Raw genomic sequence first — 25,577 nt, forward strand, 5'->3', positions numbered from 1 at the left:
GGGACAGATAACCTTTCTCATGGCTCTAGGGACAGATAACCTTCCTCATGGCCCTGGGGACAGATAACCTTCCTCATGGCCCTGGGGACAGATAACCTTCCTCATGGCTCTAGGGACAGATAACCTTCCTCATGGCTCTAGGGACAGATAACCTTCCTCATGGCTCTAGGGACAGATAACCTTCCCCATGGCTCTAGGGACAGATAACCTTCCTCATGGCTCTAGGGACAGATGTCCTCCTCATGGCTCTAGGGACAGATGACCTCCTCATGGCTCTAGGGACAGATAACCTCCTCATGGCTCTAGGGACAGATGAACTCCTCATGACTCTAGGGACAGATGAACTCCTCATGACTCTAGGGACAGATGACCTCCTCATGGCTCTAGGGACAGATGACCTCCTCATGGCTCTAGGGACAGATGACCTCCTCATGACTCTAGGGACAGATGAACTCCTCATGACTCTAGGGACAGATGTACTCCTCATGACTCTAGGGACAGATGTACTCCTCATGACTCTAGGGACAGATGACCTCTTCATGACTCTAGGGACAGATGCACTCCTCATGACTCTAGGGACAGATGACCTCCTCATGGCTCTAGGGACAGATGAACTCCTCATGGCTCTATGGACAGATGAACTCCTCATGACTCTAGGGACAGATGCCCTCCTCATGGCTCTAGGGACAGATGAACTCCTCATGACTCTAGGGACAGATGACCTCCTCATGACTCTAGGGACAGATGACCTCCTCATGGCTCTAGGGACAGATTACCTCCTCATGGCTCTAGGGACAGATGACCTCCTCATGACTCTAGGGACAGATGAACTCCTCATGACTCTAGGGACAGATGACCTCCTCATGACTCTAGGGACATATGACCTCCTCATGACTCTAGGGACAGATGACCTCTTCATGACTCTAGGGACAGATGCACTCCTCATGACTCTAGGGACAGATGACCTCCTCATGGCTCTAGGGACAGATAACTCCTCATGGCTCTAGGGACAGATGAACTCCTCATGACTCTAGGGACAGATGTACTCCTCATGACTCTAGGGACAGATGACATCCTCATGGCTCTAGGGACAGATTAACTCCTCATGACTCTAGGGACAGATGACCTCCTCATGGCTCTAGGGACAGATGACCTCCTCATGGCTCTAGGGACAGATAAACTCCTCATGACTCTAGGGACAGATGACCTCCTCATGACTCAGGGACAGATGAACTCCTCATGGCTCTAGGTAGAGATGAACTCCTCATGACTCTAGGGACAGATGAACTCCTCATGGCTCTAGGGACAGATGAACTCCTCATGGCTCTAGGGACAGATGAACTCCTCATGACTAGGGACAGATGCACTCCTCATGACTCTAGGGACAGATGACCTCCTCATGGCTCTAGGGACAGATGAACTCCTCATGACTCTAAAGACAGATGACCTCCTCATGACTCTAGGGACAGATGCCCTCCTCATGGCTCTAGGGACAGATGAACTCCTCATGACTCTAAAGACAGATGAACTCCTCATGACTCTAGGGACAGATGACCTCCTCATGGCTCTAGGGACAGATGACCTCCTCATGACTCTAGGGACAGATGAACTCCTCATGACTCTAGGGACAGATGAATTCCTCATGACTCTAGGGACAGATGAACTCCTCATGACTCTAGGGACAGATGCCCTCTTCATGACTCTAGGGACAGATGCACTCCTCATGACTCTAGGGACAGATGAAATCCTCATGGCTCTAGGGACAGATGAACTCCTCATGACTCTAGGGACAGATGTCCTCATCATGACTCTAGGGACAGATGTCCTCATCATGGCTGTAGGCTAGGGACAGATGTCCTCATCATGGCTCTAGGGACAGATGTCCTCCTCATGGCTGTAGGCTAGGGGCAGATGTCCTCATCATGGCTCTAAGGACAGATAACCTTCCTCATGGCTCTAGGGACAGATAACCTTCCTCATGGCCCTGGGGACAGATAACCTTCCTCATGGCTCTAGGGACAGATAACCTTTCTCATGGCTCTAGGGACAGATAACCTTTCTCATGGCTCTAGGGACAGATAACCTTCCTCATGGCCTGGGGACAGATAACCTTCCTCATGGCTCTAGGGACAGATAACCTTCCTCATGGCTCTAGGGACAGATAACCTTCCTCATGGCTCTAGGGACAGATAACCTTCCTCATGGCTCTAGGGACAGATAACCTTCCTCATGGCTCTAGGGACAGATGTCCTCCTCATGGCTCTAGGGACAGATAACCTTCCTCATGGCTCTAGGGACAGATGTCCTCCTCATGGCTCTAGGGACAGATGTCCTCCTCATGGCTCTAGGGACAGATGTCCTCCTCATGGCTCTAGGGACAGATGTCCTCCTCATGGCTCTAGGGACAGATGTCCTCCTCATGGCTCTAGGGACAGATGTCCTCCCCATGGCTCTAGGGACAGATGTCCTCCTCATGGCTCTAGGGACAGATGTCCTCCCCATGGCTCTAGGGACAGATGTCCTCCTCATGGCTCTAGGGACAGATGTCCTCCCCATGGCTCTAGGGACCAGACGAGTCCGACTACTCTGTCACCATGATGTGTTATCTGGGCTGTACGTTTGTGAGTGAGCCCCCTCATGCAGACAGTAATTACCCACGTCAATGACAAACATGGAATTTAATTGCACGCCATTTAACATAGGAGTTGTCCAATACCTAAATATCTGCTTTGAGTTGATGAAAACAATGGTTAATATTATCTCAAAGAACATGCAGTTTGTTGCTTGACATACTTCAGCAGCAAAAACAGGAGAGCGGAATGTTTCCAAACTCTGTTATGATAACAATATGTTCCCGTTACACGGATCCATTTTCAAGAGCAGCATGTATCGTTAGCCTGCTTACTACCCAACTACAATATGTTCTGAGGTCAGCGAAATACAAACCCAATGTGTCTTCTCTAATTAAAATGACAAGCTGAAGACAAGACCACTATAACTGATTCACTATTAACAGTTGGATTCCTCATATTCCTCATTTCCCCACCAATCAGGAAATCAAGAAAGCATTCTAAACTCCAGAGCTCAATAATTGTAGCAGGGACTGGGGTAGGATTCATATGTAACTTAAGCCATTGGGCTGGATGAAGTTTCTCTTTATGGAAAGCCGGTGCAGCAGAGATAATTATATCCAGGAAGAGGTCAGAGGAACGGCAAGACAGATGAAACAAGACTAATTAACGCCATGCATCGACTACAACCTCATCTGGTTTTGTAATGGCTAGGGGAGTTTAGTGTTAATGAGGTGTGTGTTTGGGGCTGAAGGGTATTGTTGTAATGAGGTGTGCTTGAGTGGTGTTAGTTACATGTATATATATATACAGTATTTAGTGTATATGTATGTATGGGTGTATAAGGAAACGGGAATATGTGTGATGCTAATGATACCCTGTATGTAGACGATACACAATTTTGGACATCGGATGCATGTAGGGAACTGTATGTGAAGAGTGAGATACTTACTTGGCTTTGGCCCCTGCATCCTCATAGCCTTTGTTTGAGACATCCTCGAGGCCCCCGATCAAGTGCTTAAATGAACTGAAAGTGAACACAGAGTCACATTAATCATTGACTACCTAAAACATCTAGGTTACATTATGTTATGGTTGTATCCCAATGATCTCTCCTTAAACACCTAGGTTACATTATCTTATGGTTGCTGCCCAATGATCTCTCCTTAAACACCTAGGTTACATTATCTTATGGTTGTATCCCAATGATCTCTCCTAAAACACCTAGGTTACATTAACTTATGGTTGTATCCCAATGATCTCTCCTAAAACACCTAGGTTACATTATCTTATGGTTGTATCCCAATGATCTCTCCTAAAACACCTAGGTTACATTATGTTATGGTTGTATCCCAATGATCTCTCCTAAAACACCTAGGTTACATTATGTTATGGTTGTATCCCAATGATCTCTCCTAAAACACCTAGGTTACATTAACTTATGGTTGTATCCCAATGATCTCTCCTAAAACACCTAGGTTACATTATGTTATGGTTGTATCCCAATGATCTCTCCTAAAACACCTAGGTTACATTATGTTATGGTTGTATCCCAATGATCTCTCCTAAAACACCTAGGTTACATTATGTTATGGTTGTATCCCAATGATCTCTCCTAAAACACCTAGGTTACATTATGTTATGGTTGTATCCCAATGATCTCTCCTTAAACACCTAGGTTACATTATGTTATGGTTGTATCCCAATGATCTCTCCTTAAACACCTAGGTTACAATAACCTATTGCTATTGTTACAAATGTTCACTGAGTTCAGAATTATTCATACATGAGACACAGGAGGGCAGCAAATCACCACTAGCATCTGTCACAAAAATCTATCTCGGAAAAGAGCTTTGAGCAGAGTGAGCTAATTTGATGAATTTGAGACAATGTTTGAATAGCAGCAAACATAATTCCCTGTTTAATTTTGTGCTGGTTGAGCCACAGCATTGTAATTGAGCAAAGCAAAAGCGTGGTATCTCCCATTTTGGTTCCAAATGAATCACACTAAGTAGGTTTGCTGTAACGTTAAAAATAGGTTAAAAGATGGCTACTGCTACTGGGACAAAACTGTCTTTGAATAGTACTTTCCCTTCCCAAACAACTTCAGTGTTAATGTAACATCAATCTCAGAGTACTCACTCTATAGAATAGATTGTTATTATTATGAAACTATACATAGTCTATTTATGCTTTAGAGGATTGAATCATTTTGATTAAACCTCTCATAATAATGAGACGCATGGGAGGAGAGCAGACATGCTTGTCTCAGTTTGACGGAGGAAATGCTTTAGAACAATCAAAAGATCTGATTTTTCAAAAGCAATATAGTAGATTGAATTGAAGTTTTATATTCGTTCTTTTGGAAGTCAACAATATAATGTCTGCTGGCCCACACTTTGAACATTCAAAAGGCAATCCTAAGTTTTCTCTCACAGACAAGATATGATAGACGTTAGCTGTTCCAAAGGGTAAATATATTTATCAATGTTACTGTCAAGGTAAACAAGGATGACTGCTTGTCTGAAATGTAATTTATTTACCTGACAAGGTATGGTAAATCATAGTGTTTTTTTTTTAGATGCAATCTTCCATTGTTTCTTTGAGTTAGTATTTAAACCCTACACTTACTTACACTTTATCAGGGAGTTGGCAACTGTCAAAATGTCATAATATAATACATTTAAAGATGAAAGAAAAAATAAATGACTGACAGCTAAACCTTGAAATCCTATCTGAGGCCTCCTCTTATCTCAGAGTAGTAGACAAATATCTGCATATTAAAATAACCAGATTATGATGACTAGTCATTATTTCCCTTAAAATGCTTCATCTTTCCCTTTTAGGGTGAGCAGGTTTTTATCATTAAGTGTCCTTCTGTGCTGTTTTTAGCCATCTGTTTCCGAAGCGCCTGAAACCATCTGAGGGGCGAAGAGGGGTCTGATTACCACACAGCATTTCAGTGAGAAGAGGCAGGTTGGAAGACCGGACATTTAAATGTGACACATCTGAGCCCTGTCTGAGGAGTGATGAATCTGGGGCTTTTTCCTCCCAGCAGGCAACAGTGCTGAAAAGCGTTTGTCTGGGCCATTGTGTGCTGAGAGGCGGTGAGGCGGCCTCATGTTCCAAAACAGAATACTCACTCTCCCATGTGCCCCCCATTTCCTGTCCACTGCCCTCCCTTTCTACCACCCAACTCATTACCTTCCCTTCCAGCTCCTACCAGTAATTCAACATTATATTGATGGTGAAATATCAACTCAGTGCTGGTAAATGTATCACCAGAGCATGACTTGGCATCCTTTGACTCTCCTAATAGTCATTCATCTGAACCCATGGTTATGAGGCCATGGCTATAATCACCACAGATATAGATAAATATACACAGTTATGTCTGAAGTTTATGAGTCTGCTCTCACAGGGGTTAGATTCAAGTGTCAGACCGTTAAGAATTTTGACAAGGATCTTTAAAAAAATAGTTTTGAGAAATAGTAATCACACAATCAACATTACTTAAGGTAAGTGTGAGAGAATATCTGATCTCGGATGAGGTTAGGCTACAACTGTCACATCTCCCTGACAGTTATGAACTCATTATGTGAAATGTATGTCTAGACTGTAGGAGTTTATTATCATTTCGTGACTTGGCCGCTGCAAAAAGATTCCGATATCATCCAGGAATACTGACCCATGATTGGCAATAAAGGGTATTTCAAGTGTGAACTGCTTTGCTCTAAATATAGACCTACAAGCTGACCCATTTAAAGTTGTATTCTTAGTGTGCCTCTTCTATAAAAGCCCATATACAAGCTGTCCACTCCCACTGGATAAGGTCGAGTTGCCATATAAATGTGATTGATATTAGTGATGCACAAGACTTAAGAAGTTCATAGCCCAGAGTAGGGCTTCCCAAACTCGGCTCCACTCAGCTTATCATTGCTATTTCTTCCTGACCACACTGTTCATCTCCCTGTCCGAGCGTATGTTTGGTACCAAGTCTACACCAAAATGGCACCCTATTCTCTATATAGTGCACTACTCCATGGACCCTGGTCAAAAGTAATGCACTATATAGGGATTTATTTTATTAGGATCCCCATTAGCCAACGCCAATGGCGATAGCAAGTCTAACTGGGGTCTGAAACATAACGAAGAAGACATTACAGACAAAAGACTTTTGACATACATTTAAAAACCTGAACATGTAGTGTGTGCATCTATCAGTTACACATACTGTACATTCCAGTACACCATCACAACAAGAAGGTCACATGGGGGAGAGGCGTTGTGCCGTGAGGTATTGCATTATTTGATTTTTTGAAGCAGGTTTGCTGTTCCCTAGTGCTATATGAGGTGGAAGGGAGTTCCATGCAATCATGGCTAGGGCTGTGGCAGTCATGACATTTTTTCAGCCGGTGATTGTCAAGCAAATAACTGCCGGTCTCACGGTAATTGACCGTTAATTTACATAAACACATTTAGCATCTCTTGGCTTCCACACATTGATGCAGACCTTTGGAACATCTACATTTTAAAAAGTCTAATAAATCCATGTAATACATGAATATATAGTCTACATCATCACAATAAATCCATTATTTATTTTATACAGGTCTAAAGAAACATGTAGTCTATTTCAGAAGAACAAAATAGCATACTCTGAGTTGTTCTTGTTAGGCTCTGATCTGGCTATGCAATATGGCAGACAAGATTTAGCAGACAAGATTTAGCAGACATGATTTGCTTAGAATTCCATGGCATTATTTTATATTATTTTACAGTTTGAAGAATACAATTGACCATAGTTTAATAAAATAGAACGGATATTTTCTCCAAACAATTTGAGAGATTGCGCACATCTGGCTATTCTGCGTTGAGCGGTTAACAAAGAAACAGGTACTCCTATATGCTTAAGTTATTTATGTAACTTTAGTTCTGATACAAATGTTGGGCTATATGTTTTGATTTTAATACATTCTAAGGCTGCATGATACGACTAATGATGATCTGAAGAAAGTTGCATGAAAGGCATGAGTTTTGCATTGTTTTTTTATATGCAGGCTGTACACACTTCATCAGTCTCTCATTCACAATTTGACAAGCAGTTGATAATGCCTTGAATTTCCCGGCTGCATCCCGTTTGTGTGGTCGTAATGCCCCCTAAAAGAATCCATGGCTTTTGCGCCCAATGTCTGTAATAATTATAATCCCCTTCTCCCGGCTGCGTGCCTAAGCACCTCTCACTCACATGCCTCTCCAACAGGTGATCAGGTCTTTTCTCACAGGCTACAAGTGAAGACAGACACATCAGGGATGCAACTGCATGAATCTGTATCCAATTCCGAGGCGCATATTGAATTGGAATACATGTCCACATTTACTTTTCATGGGCCAACAAGATGAGTAGGCCTAACGAACAGCAAAAGCACTAGCCTATGTCAATCTACTATCCCCCATGGTACGAAAGTTGACCTATTCTATTCTGTGCAATAAATAAATATTACAAACATAGTCTGGGACAGTTATGGGATGCGATAGATCCCAAATTAATACAACCACTAGCATTAAAAAAACTGTTTTAAGCAATGATCCTGACGCAACAAATGAGAATGTTTAACTTAAAATGTTAATAAACTTATTAACTTATTATTTCTTCACATTTTAAGCGCAGCAATGCGCACACGGCAGTAGGCTATAAGTGTGCATTTTCCATTAGCAGGAAAACACCATTCTCAAAAGTGACCGCAAATGCGATTATACATGTAATGCTTTTATTATAAAGGTGGATTTATATGGTGAAAATGTACTTGAAACACACATGCTGCATATGTATGCCAGTTAGGCTCTACACCCGTTGTAAAACGGATTAATGTGCTTCATTTAAAAAAGTTATTTGGCCACTTTAGTTGTGATACAAACCTTTTCAAAACATGTAGGTCTATGGGCAAGGCTACATGAGGTGTGCGTAAAAAAAGCATGCGCTATTTCTTGACATAAGCTGAGCATCATAGGATTATATTGTCACCCATCACAGTAATCTTGATTTAATCTTGTCTTTACATATACTAAATATTATATGTGTGAAATTCATTTTGAATTAGAATGGACTATTATCATGCACCTGTCTAAAAACAGGGGCAGCAGAAAGAAATACATGTAATCTTTGCACCTAAATAGCAAATGGAGGATGCTTTTCCCGTGGTTCATTTTCATGCCAGCCAGGTAGGCTATACTCCTGTTGTAAAGAAAAGCAATGTTCTTAATATTATGAAAGTTTAGGAAAAAATATAGTAGGCCTAGACTATAGAAATCTGAGGGGACCAACATGAGCTCCTGGGCTCTCATGAATTGTTTGATTAGATTTTTGATTACATTTGCATTGACAAGAGTGTGGAATTTGGAATTTGACTGCTGTCATGACTCGTGACCGCCGGTGTGGCGGTAATACGTTCACCGTAACAGCCCTAATCATGGCTCTGTGTAATGCTGTACGTTTCCTTAAATTTGTTCTCGACTTGAGGACTGTGAAAAAAACTCTGGTGGCATGTCTGGTGGGGAAAGTGTGTGTGTCAGTGCTGTGTTTAAGTTGATTATGCAAACAATTTGGAATTTCCAACACATTAATGTTTCTTATAAAAACAAGAAGTGATGCGGTCCGTCTTTCCTAAACTCTACAAGACTTGCTTTGTAGAGCGTGGTGTCAAAAAAGCAGAGGTTCTCTTTATCACGGACAGACCTCGCCGCATCTTTCCAACCATTTAATCAATATGTTTTGACTATGAAGGTTTACAATCTAAGGTAAAACTAAGTAATTTAGTCTCCTCAACATGTCCAACAGCCACACCATTAATTACCAGATTCAGCTGAGGTCTAGAACTTAGGGGATTTGTACCAAATACATTGCTCTTAGTTTTAGAGAGTACAGGACCAGTTTATTATTGGTCACCCATTGAAAAACTGACTGCAACTCTTTGTTTAGGGTTGCAGTGATTTCACTAGCTGTGGTTGCTGACGCTTATTGGGTGTTGAATCATCAGTATACATGGACACATAGGCTTGGTAAAAAAAAAAGTGACAGGTCATTGGTAAAGATATAAAAGAGTAGAGGGCTAAGAGAGCTGCCTTGCAGTACACCACACTTCACATGTTTAACATTAGAGAATTTCCATTAAAGAAAACACTGTGTTCTATTAGATAGATAGCTCTAAATCCATGATATGGCAAAGGTTGAAAAGCTACAAGACACGTTTTTTCAACAACAGGTTATGGTCAATAAAATCAAAGGCAGCACTGAAATCTAACAGTACAGGTACCACAATCTTGTTATTATCAATTTATTTCAACCAATCATCATTAATGTGTGTCAGTTGAGTGCCCTTCTCTATAAGCAATGCTATAAGCATTGTTAATTTGTTTACAGAGAAACAGCATTGTATTTGGTCAAGCACAATTTCTTCCAACAGTTTGCTAAGACCTGGCAGCAAGCTGATAGGTCAGCTGTTAGAACCAGTAAAGGCCGTTTTACCATTCTTGGGTAGCAGAATGACTTTGGCTTTCCTCCAGGCCTGAGGACAAAAACTTTCCTCTAGACTCATATTAAAGATATGACATATACTAGTGCCTATAGACTCAGCTACCCTCCTCATTAGCTTTCCATGTAAGTTGTCAACGCCAGGAGGTTTGTCATTATTGATTGATAACAATACTTTTCCACCTCTTCCACACTAATTTTACAAAATTAAAACTTACAATGCTTTTCTTTCATAATTTTTTTATGGTTTTATGCATGAATACGATGGCTAACTTTTCGTTGCTGGCATTTCCTGCCTAACTTTGCCCACTAATCATTCAAATAATTGGCAACGTCAAATGGTTCGGTGATGAATAAGCCATCTGATTGGATGAAATAAGGAGTTGAATTGGTCTTTCTGCCCATCATTTCATACCAAGTACTATTTCCATCGTTCTGTCCATCATTGATCTTGGCTTCATAATACAGTTCCTTCTTTTTTTGGAATAGGGTGTTATTTCAGACACACTCCAGGAATCCCACCACACCACAGCGATCACATCATTATGTGCATGACAACGGCATGACGACAGAGGGAGCACAGTGTGGCAGCCAGAACAAGCCCTCTCTAATGGCCTTGGCCATAAAGCTTTCAGCCGGCCAATGTGATAAAATTAATGGTGGCTTTCCTGCAGAGAGAAAGGTGAATGGTCCACTCTTTTCTCCAGTGTTGGTTTGCTGTGCTGGGATTGCCTTTTTTTTTTGCCTTGCCTCTGGCTCTGAGCTACACAGACCCAGACAGAGACACACAGAGGCCCAGACCACACACAGCGAGTGCTGATGGGTCTGTGAGGAGGTACAGGCTCAGTCTACCATGCTGTGCACAGCACTCCATCCCCAGTCCCACTGTTTTACAAAGCTGGGTGTCATTCAAAACAGGAACCTTTTCAGTCTCCTTTATATGATTTTTTAATTGTATAGTTGTAGCCACCTTTTCAATGTGGTGAAGGTATTTGTTCTGATTAGGAATAGATGGCATAGTATTGCTCAGTGATTAATTATCTGTAACCAATGATATGGATCAATAACAATCTTGCTAAAATATACTGATCCTATAGTCACCCTACTGTTAACCATTAATCATTATGATGAGGTAATGCACTGCAGTACATTGTTTTTTCATGGCAGTAAAGAGTTAATCAAAAAACCGCGCACAGGCTACTACCCTACAGGCTACTACCTACAGGCTACTACTCTTTGGGCTACTACTACTACCCTACAGGCTACTACCCTACAGGCTTCTACCCTACAGGCTACTACCTACAGGCTACTACCTACAGGCTACTACCCTAAAGGCTACTACCCTAAAGGCTACTGCTCTACAGGCTACTACTAAAAGCCTACAGGCTACTACCCTACAGGCTACTATCCTATAGGCTACTACCCTACAGGCTACTACTCTTTGGGCTACTACTACTACCCTACAGGCTACTACCCTAAAGGCTACTACCCTAAAGGCTACTGCTCTACAGGCTACTACCCTACAGGGTACTGCCCTAAAGGCTACTGCCCTACAGGCTACTGCCCTACAGGCTACTGCTCTACAGGCTACTGCCCTACAGGGTACTACTAATACCTTACAGGCTACTACCCTACAGGCTACTACCCTAAAGGCTACTGCTCTACAGGCTACTGCTCTACAGGCTACTGCCCTACAGGGTACTACTAATACCTTACAGGCTACTACCCTACAGGCTACTACCCTAAAGGCTACTGCTCTACAGGCTACTGCTCTACAGGGTACTACTAATACCTTACAGGCTACTACCCTACAGGCTACTACCCTACAGGCTACTACTCTACAGGCTACTACCCTACAGGCTACTACCATACAAGGTAACACCTCTACAGGCTACTACCCTACAGGCTACTACTCTACAGGCTACTACCCTACAGGGTACTACTAATACCCTACAGGCTACTACTCTACAGGCTACTACCCTACAAGCTACTACCCTACAGGCTACTACTCTACAGGCTACTACCCTACAGGCTACTACTCTACAGGCTACTACTCTACAGGCTACTACCCTACAGAAAAACACTATCGTAAGATCCAAGATGGCAGCATGTCAAGTCGTTTGTCTGTGACTAGTAGATTTTAACTGACTAATAATCTATTCATTTATGGTGGAGCAAATCCACAACTTCCTTGCTGTGTAGTGCAAACAATTTTGTTTTTTTGGTGTAAAGATCGTGGGTCTCCCTCAACTCGGACACATATTTTTTCCGCTATTTAGACTTCTTGAAGTTTACCTAAGTAACCCTCTCTCTGGATGGCCTGGGTTCTATCCTCAGCTTTCCACCCAGCTGTCAGAGGCAGCTCAACAATCCTCAACCCGTTCTCTCAATCGACCCCCACACCCAATCTACTCACACGCACACACACTCATACATACACACAGTCCCTCCCTCCCCTTACCTTTCCTTGACCTGTATTTCTTACATCTCTCAGAGAAAATGACAATTTTCATGGTATTGCTTTGTGCACTGACTTTACTGAACTCTGGAGAAAATGAACATTGTCGCTGTGTGAGTACATCGGACAATGTGCTCTCCCGTCCATTAGACATTTTGTGTGCGGGAACTCGCTCTTTTCCACACAGTCCACTTGTCCAAGTGCCGATGCATTTGTGATTTTATTTATCCTTTATTTAACTAGACAAGTCAGTTAAGAACAAATTCTTATTTACAATGACGGCCTACCGGGGAACAGGTGGGTTAACTGCCTTGTTCAGGGGCAGAACGACAGAATTTGACCTTGTCAGCTCGGGGATTCACTACCAAAGTCTAATGGTTTTAAATGACTGTTTTGTATTGTCTGGAAACTCACTTGTAGAATTCGCTTGCAGTAGGTCTCTTAAAAAAGAGAAGCCGCGCAAGGTTATTAAACAGATGTGCCTACTTATTCTTCTTTTGTTGCTATTTTGTATTTGTTATCTAACCTTTCATTTAATATTGATATCATGGTAAAGTGCAACCTAAAACCCTGGCCCTGATGTGCAATGTCTCCAACCCCCCTCTGATTTTAATTCTAGATCTGGTTTTAGTAAGTAGCCTGTTGTCATAAATGGATGGGGTTAGGATTTGGGCTAAATCAACTGATGCTGATGTAACTGTGTTTCTGAAACCTGGCTCAGCAAGTCTGTTCTTGATAAGGATATTTGTTTAAATGGTTACAATTTGTATCGCACTGCTCGAGTTAAGAAAGGTGGGGGTGTGGCTATATATGTAAAGACTAAATTCCTTGTAAGTGTGGCAAAGTCTATAACTATTTATAAACAGTTGGAATTTCTTGCTTTGAATCTTGGGGTTTCAAAGGGTCTTTCTATAACTGTGATTGGCTGTTAGACCCCCCCTCTGCTCTCGGTGATGCATTTTCTTCTCTGATGAACCTCATGTCTAAACTTCTTTACAGTGAAATGATCTTGATTGGTGAACTCAACTAGTGTTGGTTAAAGCCGGTGTCTGATGATTTAAAAATGGTTTGTAATTCAATGAATCTTACCCAGTTGATTAACTCACCCACTCGCTCAAATCTCAAATGCCCAGAGAAATCTACCCTGATTGATTTTATATTGACAAATGTATCACAGAAATATTCTGGTGTTTTTTTTTAAATGATTTAAGTGACCATTGTGCTGTTGTTGCTGTTAGAAATACTAAGGTTCCTAAGACAAACCCACGCCTTATTCATAAGAGAAATCTTAAGAGTTTTAATGAGCAGGCTTTCTTTCATGATTTGTTTTATTTTGACTGGAGCAAGATTGAGCTTATTCCTGATGTGGAAACTGGCTGGAAATTCTTTCATGATGGTTTTTTCCAAATAGTAAACAAACATGCCCCATTCAGCAGGTTCAGGGTTAAAGGGCGGGATAATCCATGGTTTTCTTCTGAGCTGTCTTGTATTATTCATAAACGTAATCTAGCCTGGGCTAAAGCAAGGAAATCATGTTCTGATGCTGATTGGCTTCTTTCTAGGCCGTTACGAAACAAGTGTTATTTTCTTCTCAGGAAGGCCGAGTCTGAATATTTTATGTCTGTTACCACTGATAACCTGAATGACCATAGAACGTTTTGGAAGGCTAATAAGTCTATGTCTGTTAACAGTAATGTTAATGAATTACCGTCATGCGTATTGAAGGACTCTGTTGCTGTATATGAAAACTGAAATGCTGAATTGTTTCAATGAGCACTTTGTATCATCTGGTAGGCTGTTTGAGTCAGTGTCCTTTGTCTCTGTACAGCCCTGTGTGAATGAACCAGTGACAGCTGGTCAAACTTTTAGCTTTTTGCCATTCTCAGTGCAGGAGGTACATAAAGCCCTGAAATCCTTAGATCAGAGAAAGCCTGCAGGTCCTGATCTTCTTGATCCCTGCTTTTTAAAACTGGCAGCTGATTTCATAGCTGAACCACTTACATATCTGTTCAATCTAACCCTGGAATGTAATGAAATTCCAAAGATCTGGAAATCAGCATTTGTCCTACCACTTTTAAAAGGGCACTTTGAAAAGGGGGAGATCCAACTTTTTTAAACAATTATAGGCCAATCTCAAAGCTGTCACCCCTGGGGAAAATACTTGAAACCCTTCTTAGTGAACAGCTAAAAGAGTTTTTATATATATATACTAACTATTTTATCAATGTACCAATCGGGCTTCAGGAAGAAGCATAGCACAATTACAGCAGCCATGAAGGTTTTAACTGATATCACTGAAGCCCTTGACAAAAAAACAGCACTGTGTCTCACTTTTTATTGATCTTTCTTTTGATACAGTTGATCATGCTATACTGAGGCAGAGATTGTCGAGCGTAGGTCTTTCGGTGCATGCAGTTGCATGGTTTGCTAACTATCTGTCTGATAGAACTCACTGCACTCAATTTTATGGGCTCGTGTCTGTTAAATTGTCTGTCTGTAATGGTGTGCCCCCGGGCTCTGTACTTGGTCCCATCTTATTCACTATTTATATAAATAATTTAGACAAAAATGTGCAACTTCACTTTCATGTTGATGATACTGTTTTTTATTGTTGTGCCTCGTCTCTCACAAAACCTTTCCAGAACTCGCAAACTTCTTTTTATACTGTTCAACATACCTTGTGTCAATTGAAGCTTATCCTCAATACTGACTAAACTAGAATAATGGTGTTTTCTAAAGCAAGAAATAGACCTCTGAACCTTTCACCTATTACTACCTGTCAGAGCAATGAGATTGAGACTGTAATCTCATATAAATATCTTTGAAATTTAATTGATGACGACCTCTCTTTTAAATTGCATATTCAACAACTTACAAAAAAATGTAAGCTGAAATTGGGATTTTATTTTAGCAATAAGGCCTGTTTTTCTTTTGAAGCCAGAAGGAGGCTAGTATCAGCTACATTTATGCCTTTCCTAGACCCCCCATATTTTATATATGAATGCTTCCGCTCAGTGTTTGAGATCAATTGACACCCTGAGGTGGCCATGGAGCATCGAGATTTATTTTTAACTGCAAAACCCATAAGCATCACTGCACTTTATATCCCAGGGTTGGCTGGTATATAAAGTGCACTTGTAGGCTCAGTCATTGGTGTACTTTTATTTACAATGGCATTTTGTGTTTACTACCATTTTTTTGGGGCATTTTTATTGTTCAGAAATGTGGTGGGTACTCTCTTTATTGTACTCTGCGCCATCGGCTTGGAACGCCTTACAAAATACTTTTAAACTGGAAGAACTTGTCCTGATTGTTGTTTTTAAATCATTGATGAAGGATTTTAAGGCTGATTCCCTGACCAGTCTATGTTTTTAATTTGCTGTTTTAGGATATTGTTATACTCTTGTGAATTCTCTGTTATTTTATTAGATTACCTGTAGTTTTTAATCTTAATTGTGTAATGACAGGCTAATACTCTAAAGGCTACTACTCTACAGAATACTACTACTACTCTACAGGCTACTACTACTACCCTACAGGCTACTACCCTACAGGCTACTACCGTACAGGTTACTACCCTACAGGCTACTACTACTACTCCACAGGCTACTACCCTACAGGCTACTACCCTACAGGCTACCACTCCACAGGCTACTACTTTACAGACTACTACACTAGAGGCAACTACTACTAAACTACAGAATACTAATCTATAGGCTACTACACTACAGGCTACTACTCTAGAGGCTACTACCCTACAGGTCAAGACACTACAGGCTTCTACTACTACCTTACAGGCTACTACCCGACAGGCTACCAATCTACAGGCTACTACCCGACAGGCTACTACTAGTACCCTACAGGCCACTACTCTTCAGGCTACTACTCTACAGGCTACTACTACTATTCTACAGACTACTACTACTATTCTACAGACTACTACTATACAGGCTACTACTACTACCCTATAGGCTACTGCTCTATTTAGATATTGAATACTGCACTGTTGGGAAGAGATGCAAAGCTTTCAGTAATTTACCAAAGTTACCAGAATCTTCAGTGATTAACAGAAAATCTATGCCAATCTTTTTATATCTTTAGTAATTTATCCTTAAATAACTTTTAAAAAAAATCATATTGTCCATGAGTTTCTAGAGAAAAAAGCCTAATTAATGAAAAAAATCATCTAAGATACCAAAATGCGGGTAGTTTATTGGTAAAGTTCACTAGTAAAGTGTCCAGTAACAAACCTCCCTTTACGACCCTACTGTTGGGAAGGGCAAGCAAGTTAAGCATTTCACTGTACTTGTGTAACAAATAAAACTTGAAACTACTTACTCTCTGTCAATGACCAGGCAGGTGACAGCTTCAGCAGCGATCACATTAGCCGTCCTGATGTCCTCGCTGTGGGGACACAAAGTGACAACACATCAGTCAAAGGTATACCCACATTCATGTTGGGTAATATTCATGTTAAATTCTAGTTAGATTAAGCATTAAGGGAATAATGTTTTCGAAAAATGTGAATACAGAATTGCAAACCTACCATTCAACACATCCTATAAATTGTAAATAGTAATGATCGTAATCTCTACAGTTATCTATGCTGTCAGTGGAATCCCCTTCACTGTAACCTGAAGAAGTGTTTCCCCAATCACTTTAATCTGTGTCAGTGGTATCTATAATGACCTGCGATCCACCTGTGAAAACATCAACACACACACACACACACACACACACACACACACACACACACACACACACACACACACACACACACACACACACACACACACACACACACACACACACACACACACACACACACACACCAGCTCAACTGATATTAGTCTGAGGGAGAGAGAGGGTCTTCTCCTAACTGATGCTTGTGAAAGGTCACATCCAGCAGCTGTGCAGCATGATAATTACAGTGAGGTGAAAGAGTTAATAACACACTGTCCATCAACACAGAGGGGATGGTACTATAGAGCTACAACACATTGCTGAAAGAGGCTATCTATTGTAGGTTTTCCTGAGCATAGAGTACCAGTAAATTGTTATCCCTAAAGAGCATCAACTGCAAGATATCAGTAAGAGACAAATATACCAGGGGACCACTTCCGAAGACTATTAGACTAAGTTCTTATTGGTGGATGCATGTAACTTACTGTATATCACAATACTGAATGGGGGATGCCCAGATGATTTGAAGAATGAGAGGGGAATATCCAGCCCAGGGTAACAAATGAGCCCTCTAATAGACAGACCAGGGAGACCAGCTGTGATTTCCCCCACAGCTCATGGACGAGGCAACAATTCCCTGGACTTCACAAGAACACCCTGGGATTCAAAAGGCTCAGGCTGAGGTGGCCATTTCACACAGATTACATCACAGTTGTTGCTAGCCGACCACCCACCTAGCCTTACACATTCATTTCAATGCTTCGGTACACAGCTGATATCTGTAAGGAGATACCTCCCAACGAGGGAGTAGGATGCCATTCTTCAAGCCAATTAGCACGTATTATGGCAGGGAGATGGAAACATCTACAGTACACTATAGACTACAGCTGCTATATCACCAGATACCTCCCAGTGAAATGAGAGGAGAGCTTTCTAGAGATAGGATGCCACATATCATTGCAGGGAGAGAAAAACATATCCCACATCAAACATTATATAACTACTATGAGCTTCGAGGGAGGGCACTAGACAGGGAAATATTTTTATTTATTTAACCTTTATTTAACATCGGCAAGTCAGTTAAGAACAAATTTTTATTTACAATGACGGCCTACACCGGGCAAACCCGGACGACGCTGGGCCAATTGCCCTATGGGACTCCCGATCACGGCCGGTTGTGATACAGCCTGGAATCGAACCAGGGTGTCTGTAGGAAGCCTCTAGCACTGAGATGCATTGCCTTAGAGAGAGAGAGAGAGAGAGAGAGAAACATAGATGCCGGCTAGATTGAGCCAGGCATAGCCATGCTGCAGAGATCAATTTGAGCCTTAGTAGACCATGCCTTCACCGACGCCAATCAACTACCAGTGAGAGTGCAGCCTGGAGGAAAGGTTATGGTTGTCAATCTCACCGGAAATGTGTGCACAGAACAAAGACTAGGGGGAAATATAAATGCCATAGGCATTTAAGGCCTCAGTTTATCACAAACCAGCCAAGAGAGTCCACAGATTAGGAGAGATGCCAGGAAAAACAAAGGCTTTGTAAAGTAGCTTATAGCTGGTCAGGCTGCTCATGCCAACTGCCAAACTAACTCCGGCGAAATTAGACATTCACTCTGCTGACCAGTCTGCTCTCTTTGGCTCAGTAGCTGGAAGGCTCTGGCGATGAATTGAGCACTGATTGGTGCTAAAGATTCTTGGGCAAAGTTCAGGCAGGTACTGTATGTGTACCCATGTGTGGCTGAGAAGGAAAAAGAAAGATGTGTGTGTGTGTGTGTGTGTGTGTGTGTGTGTGTGTGTGTGTGTGTGTGTGTGTGTGTGTGTGTGTGTGTGTGTGTGTGTGTGTGTGTGTGTGTGTGTGTGTGTGTGTGTTTGAGAGAGAGAGAGAGAGGAGTCCTGACATCTCCCTTATAGCCAATAATTAGCCTTAATGTGAGGGACATGGTGTTTTGTTTAAAGCAGATATGAAAGTCCACTTAGCATACAACCTCCTCCACATCAAAGCCTGTAATCCACTTAAAACCATTTAACCACAAGGACTATAGTGCTGTCCTGTCTGTAGTCAACTCTTCACGACTCACTCCCCTCCTCCCCCAAGGCAGCTCTAGCATGCACATATCACTAAAGATCAATGTCAGCATCTTGGGTAAACAGCACGGCCCCTTTCTCAAGCACTGATTGATTTGCTAAACACAGTAATAATGGAGAAGACTGTGCTAATTAAGACAAAGGAGAGATCAAAGGGAGAGAGGCAGATTAGGAGATACAGCGTCTTTCAAAGTCTAACTAATACACCACCATAGCTCATTATGTCCTAGCTGTTCAGGGCTGTGACTGCTACTCTGGTGAACATCGAAGCAGCGTATAACAAGATATCCTTGTCTTTGTTTGTTGTGGGGGAAAAAAACAAGAATTGTAATGCTATTAACTAACGAGAGGACACCCCAGTGAGATACAATACATTTATTGCGTTTTCCAATTATATGGACAAAATTTCAATTATGTATTTAGTCTAGCAACAAAACACATACAGTTGAAGTCGGAAGTTTATAAACACTTAGGTTGGAGTCATTAAAACTCGTTTTTCAACCACTCCACAAATTTCTTGTTAACAAACTATAGTTTTGGCAAGTCGGTTAGGACATCTACTTTGTGCATGACAAGTAATTTTTACAACAATTGTTTACAGATAGATTATTTCACTTATTATTCACTGTATCACAATTCCAGTGGGTCAGAAGTTTACATACACTAAGTTGACTGTGCTTTTTAAAAGCTTGGAAAATTCAAGAAAATTATGTCATGGCTTTAGAAGCTTCTGATAGGCTAATTGACATAATTTCAGTCAATTGGAAGTGTACCTGTGGATGTACTTCACGGCCTACCTTCAAACTCAGTGCCTCTTTGCTTGACATCATGGGAAAATCAAAGAAATCAGCCAAGACCTCAGAAAAAACATTGTAGACCTCCACAAGTCTGGTTCATCCTTGGGAGCAATTTCCAAACGCTTGAAAGTACCACGTTCATCTGTACAAACAATAGTACGCAAGTATAAACACCATGGGACCACGCAACCGCCATACTGCTCAGGAAGGAGATGCGTTCTGTCTCCTATAGATGAACGTACTTTGGTGCGAAAAGTGCAAATCAATCCCAGAACAACAGCAAAGGACATTGTGAGGATGCTGGAGGAAACAGGTACAAAGTATCTATATCCACAGTAAAACGAGTCCTATATCGACATAACCTGAAAGGCCGCTCAGCAAGGAAGAAGCCACTGCTCCAAAACCGCCATTAAAAAGACAGACTACGGTTTGCAACTGCACATGGGGACAAAGATCATACTTTTTGGAGAAATGTCCTCTGGTCTGATGAAACAAAAATAGAACTGTTTGGCCATAATGACCATCGTTATGTTTGGAGGAAAAAGGGGGAGGCTTGCAAGCCAAAGAACACCATCCCAACCGTGAAGCACGGGGGTGACAGCATCATGTTGTGGGGGGGCTTTGCTGCAGGAGGGACTGGTGCACTTCACAAAATAGATGGAATCATTAGGAATGAAAATTATGTGGATATATTGAAGCAACATCTCAAGACATCAGTCAGGAAGTTAAAGCTTGGTCGCAAATGGGTCTTCCAAATGGACAATGACCCCAAGCATACTTCCAAAGTTGTGGCAAAATGGCTTAACGACAACAAAGTCAAGGTATTGGAGTGGCCATCACAAAGTCCTGACCTCAATCCTATAGAAAATGTGTGTGTCAAGTCGTGTGTGTAGGTGGCAGGGAAGTCAGGCACAGGAGAAAGAAACTTGGTGTAACTGGAGTAGTTTATTAAAGTAAAAACAAACTCCAAAACCAAAGTACATAATAAAATAAACGTGGGTACAATAACCCGTCGTGCACCAATCCAAAAACACAAGCACATAACAACAAACAATCTCTGACAAGGACATCAAGGGAAACAGAGGGTTAAATACACAACATGTAATGAATGGGATTGGAACCAGGTGTGTAGGAAGACAAGACAAAACCAATGGAAAATCAAAAATGGATCAATGATGGCTAGAAGACTGGTGACGTCGACCGCCGAGCACCGCCCGAACAAGGAGGGTCATCGGCTTCGGCGGAAGTCGTGACAGTGTGGGCAGAACTGAAAAAGTGTGTGCAAGCAAGGAGGTCTACAAACCTGACTCAGTTACACCAGCTCTGTCAGGAGGAATGGGCCAAAAGTCACCCAACTTATTGTGGGAAGCTTGTGGAAGGCTACCCGAAACGTTTGACGCAAGTTAAACAATTTAAAGGCAATGCTACCAAACACTAATTGAGTGTATGTAAACTTCTGACCCACTGGGAATGTGATGAAAGAAATCAAAGCTGAAATAAATCATTCTCTCTACTATTATTCTGACATTTCACATTCTTAATATAAAGTGTTGATCCTAACTGACCTAAGACAGGGAATTTTTACTAGGATTAAATGTCAGGAATTGTGAAAAACTGAGTTTAAATGTATTTGGCTAAGGTGTATGTAAACTTCCGACTTCAACTGTACAATCTATCAAAACTAATTCTGTTCTCATTATTATGCCTTAATGTGATTCATAATTGTATTATCTACATTATTCAGTAGAACGATACTAAACTGTCTGTTTACACCTTCAGGTTTTATATTTAGTTACTATACTTGATCTGTTTAAGCTTTCATGTACTTTTCTTTCTGAAAAACAACAGAAGCTATATAAAACTTTTAAGTTGCAGGTATTTGAAAATGTCTACGTTGGTCAGTCCAAATTGCTTTTTAATTCTGTTATGGAAATAATTGTATTTCCTAATTATCAAGTAATTTACGGTTCCTATGCATTTAGTTTTCAATGTGGGCCAATTTATCGGTGAATTCTGAAAAGCTATTCAAGGATTGTTCCAAAGGGATGTGCTTTTAGGGAGTGATATTGGTCCTTGTAGGATCTGTTTAATTTTCTTCCATGTCATAATGTTGTTAACTATTAAGTTGTTAACGTGCTTAGCTCCATCCTTTGAAAACAGACACATGAGAAGATTCTGGGGGAAAGCATGCACCTCTTCAATATGTACCCATTCTTTCTCTTTAGTGCATTTAACTGTACGTTGAAAGTAAAAGCCTTGTGTTGCGAGTTAATACAACTCCAAGTCTGGAAGGTTAAAACCATCCTCAGTTTTAGGGACATGTACAACTTCATTTATTCTATGAGTTTTATTTCCCCATATAAAGTCTTTTATGGCCGAGTATATATTTATTATTTCCCCATATAAAGTCTTATGGCTGAGTATACATTTATTATTTCCCCATATAAAGTCTGTTATGGCCGAGTATACATTTTCTTAAGAATGTATTTTATATCACAAAATGTTGTTCTGAAACCTTTTGGACATCAGAGCAATGTTGAGGGAATTCTATTTGAGTCAGAAAAATGATATGATGGGTAAGATATACAAAACTTTGCAGAAAGCCTATCCAAATGACAATCTATTTAAACTATTGGAACTGAGACTTAAAAAGAACTGATGGAGGGAGTGTTGGAACATAACAAACGAATATACAGTTAATGAACATGTACAGTTAATGCAGTATAAACTAATGTACAAAATGTATTATGCAAGAGACAAAATTCACAAATTCTACAGCACAACGTCAGAGTCATGTTTAAGTGTAAAACTAACAGTGACTCAATGACACATGCCTTCTGGGAGTACTATAAAGTCCAAACGTTAGGACAGTGGATGAATCAAATATATTATTATGTAAATATAAAACAAAACAAAATGTGGGCTGCAGAGAGAAACAAAATCGTACAATTTTAAGACATATGGTACAAAGTATTATAAGCACTGGAGATATCCAAAGAATGAAGAAGGAGAGATAATGTTATTGTGAGATTGGCAGGAAGGGTGTGGCTATGGTGGGAACATGTGGGTCTGAGCAAGTGTGATATCATGAATGTTTGTTGAAATTTAAGTATGCAAATGTTAAATTGTTGTTGTCAATGTATGTTTTATATTGTACATACAACTTAAAAAAATTGACCAAACTTCAGACTGTTGCAAATGTTAGCTTGGCCCATTGACTGTCCACCACTGAAGCCACCATAGCCACCTGAGGGCTGACATAGCTCGAGGGAACACCAGGAGGCACTGTCTCTTTCAATCACAGCCTGACACTGGGTTTAATAATCCCTCCCTGATACTTTCACCTCTCTCCTCTCTCTCCTCTCCTCACTTCTAATCGGAGCTGGGAGCAGGTCACTGTGCCACAAAACCACTGTGCCTATCCCGTAACTGCCTCCAGTCAGCCAATCAAAACAGCCCGTAGACTCCTAACTGACTACTTTATTATATAATGGGTGGTTAAGGACTACTTCTCAGCTTTATGTCCCAAAAAATTTACCATTCTAAGCACTCGCTTTCAGGAAAATAGTTTAATGCCAAATGAGGTGACAAGAAAAGATTTGGTTTGAATTTGTTTACTTCCCCTTTGTACTTATTCTACATGAAATATCTGAATGGATATTCTGCTGCAGCATTAAAACATCCTTTTCAAAAGTGATCAGGCCAACACCTCATGTTAGAGTTTGAGTCTTCTCTTGCCCAGGAGATGATTAAAAGCCGAGAGGTGAGCTTTTCTAAATCTCACCGTTCACTTTCTACTGGCCTGAGGAGAATGCTTTACCTTCCGTCATGCCTGTGAGAGCTTCTAGTCCAGTCCATTTCCTGTCTAATAAAGACAGCTTAACCTGCCTTAACCCTGACTACTTCCTTTGTTAACACTTCTCTCCCCACTGGTCGTCACGACTCCTGGAATCAATAACGCTCCTTCAGCGGTCATGGCCTCCTGTAACCCATCATATAGTCTAATCCCTCCTTTATAACGGTCCTCACACTACACTGACTCAAAGACTGTCTGTCTGACTGTGTGAAAGAGGGAGCCCCAGGTCTTCATTAATTGACTTTACCAGTCAGTGTGATAGCTGCTGCTTTCTACACCTCAGGACCAATGACCAGAATAACATTGTTCCACAGCTATACCAGGACAGAGAAGAATGGCTGAACTTCAGGTAGCTATCATGTCAAGGGAAGAGCTTTTGTTAGGTTAACACAGTGACATGAAACAATTAAAAACAAAGAGTATTAATAAAATTGGAGCCGATTTGCAGAAAACCTTTTTTCTGTCACATTCACTTTTATCATTCATCTGTACTGTACTGCACATAAAGTAGGCTTGCTTGTATAACTTTACATTATAATGCAGTACTTCATCATACACCCCACCTGATCTACAGATCGGACTCTTCCACGATACTTCCTCTCTTCCCCGATACAATCTCTCTTCCACGATACAACCTCTCTTCCACGATACTACCTCTCTTCCACGATACTACCTCTCTTCCACGATACTACCTCTCTTCCACGATACTACCTCTCTTCCACGATACTACCTCTCTTCCACGATACTACCTCTCTTCCACAATACTACCTCTCTTCCACAATACTACCTCTCTTCCACAACAGAATCTCTCTTCCACAACAGAATCTCTCTTCCACGACACAACTTCTCTTCCGCGACACAACTTCTCTTCCGCGACACAACTTCTCTTCCGCGACACAACTTCTCTTCCGCGACACAACTTCTCTTCCGCGATACTACCTCTCTTCCGCGATACTACCTCTCTTCCGCGATACTACCCCTCTTCCGCGATACTACCTCTCTTCTGCGATACTACCTCTCTTCTGCGATACTACCTCTTCCACGACAGAAACTCTCTTCCGCGATACTACCTCTCTTCCGCGATACTACCTCTCTTCTGCGATACTACCTCTCTTCCGCGATACTACCTCTCTTCCACGACAGAAACTCTCTTCCACGATACAACCTCTCTTCCACGATACAACCTCTCTTCCACGATACAACCTCTCTTCCACGATACAACCTCTCTTCCACGATACAACCTCTCTTCCACGATACAACCTCTCTTTCACGATACTCTCTCTCTTCCACGATACTACCTCTCTTCCACGATACAACCTCTCTTCCACGATACAACCTCTTCCACGATACAACCTCTTTTCCACGATACCACCTCTTTTCCACGATACCTCCTCTGTTCCACGATACCTCCTCTTTCCCACGATACCAACTCTCTTCCACAACAGAAACTCTCTTCCACGATACAATCTCACTTCCACAATACAACCTCTCTTCCTCAATACCACCTCTCTTCCACGATACAACCTCTTTTCCATCCACGATACAACCTCTCTTCCACAATACAACCTCTCTTCCACGACAGAACCTCTCTTCCA

The 25,577-nt window shown here is 41.4% G+C and overlaps 1 protein-coding gene across 4 annotated transcripts in view; it reads right to left on the reverse strand.

Annotated features, from left to right (window-relative positions):
* The window catches only part of LOC106578950 (cGMP-dependent protein kinase 1), a 224,181-nt gene that overhangs the window by 26,353 nt on the left and 172,251 nt on the right, over positions 1–25,577 (reverse strand). For all 4 annotated transcript variants that reach the window (XM_045702415.1, XM_045702414.1, XM_045702413.1 and 1 more), the window contains exons 8-9: positions 16,898–16,963; positions 3,523–3,597 (exon numbers count right to left, since the gene is read on the reverse strand). In XM_045702415.1, the coding sequence (XP_045558371.1) occupies positions 3,523–3,597; positions 16,898–16,963 (141 nt within the window). The remainder of the gene's footprint in view (positions 1–3,522; positions 3,598–16,897; positions 16,964–25,577) is intronic.

Source organism: Salmo salar, chromosome ssa19 (genome assembly GCF_905237065.1).
Source record: "Salmo salar chromosome ssa19, Ssal_v3.1, whole genome shotgun sequence".
Lineage (NCBI taxonomy): Eukaryota > Metazoa > Chordata > Actinopteri > Salmoniformes > Salmonidae > Salmo > Salmo salar.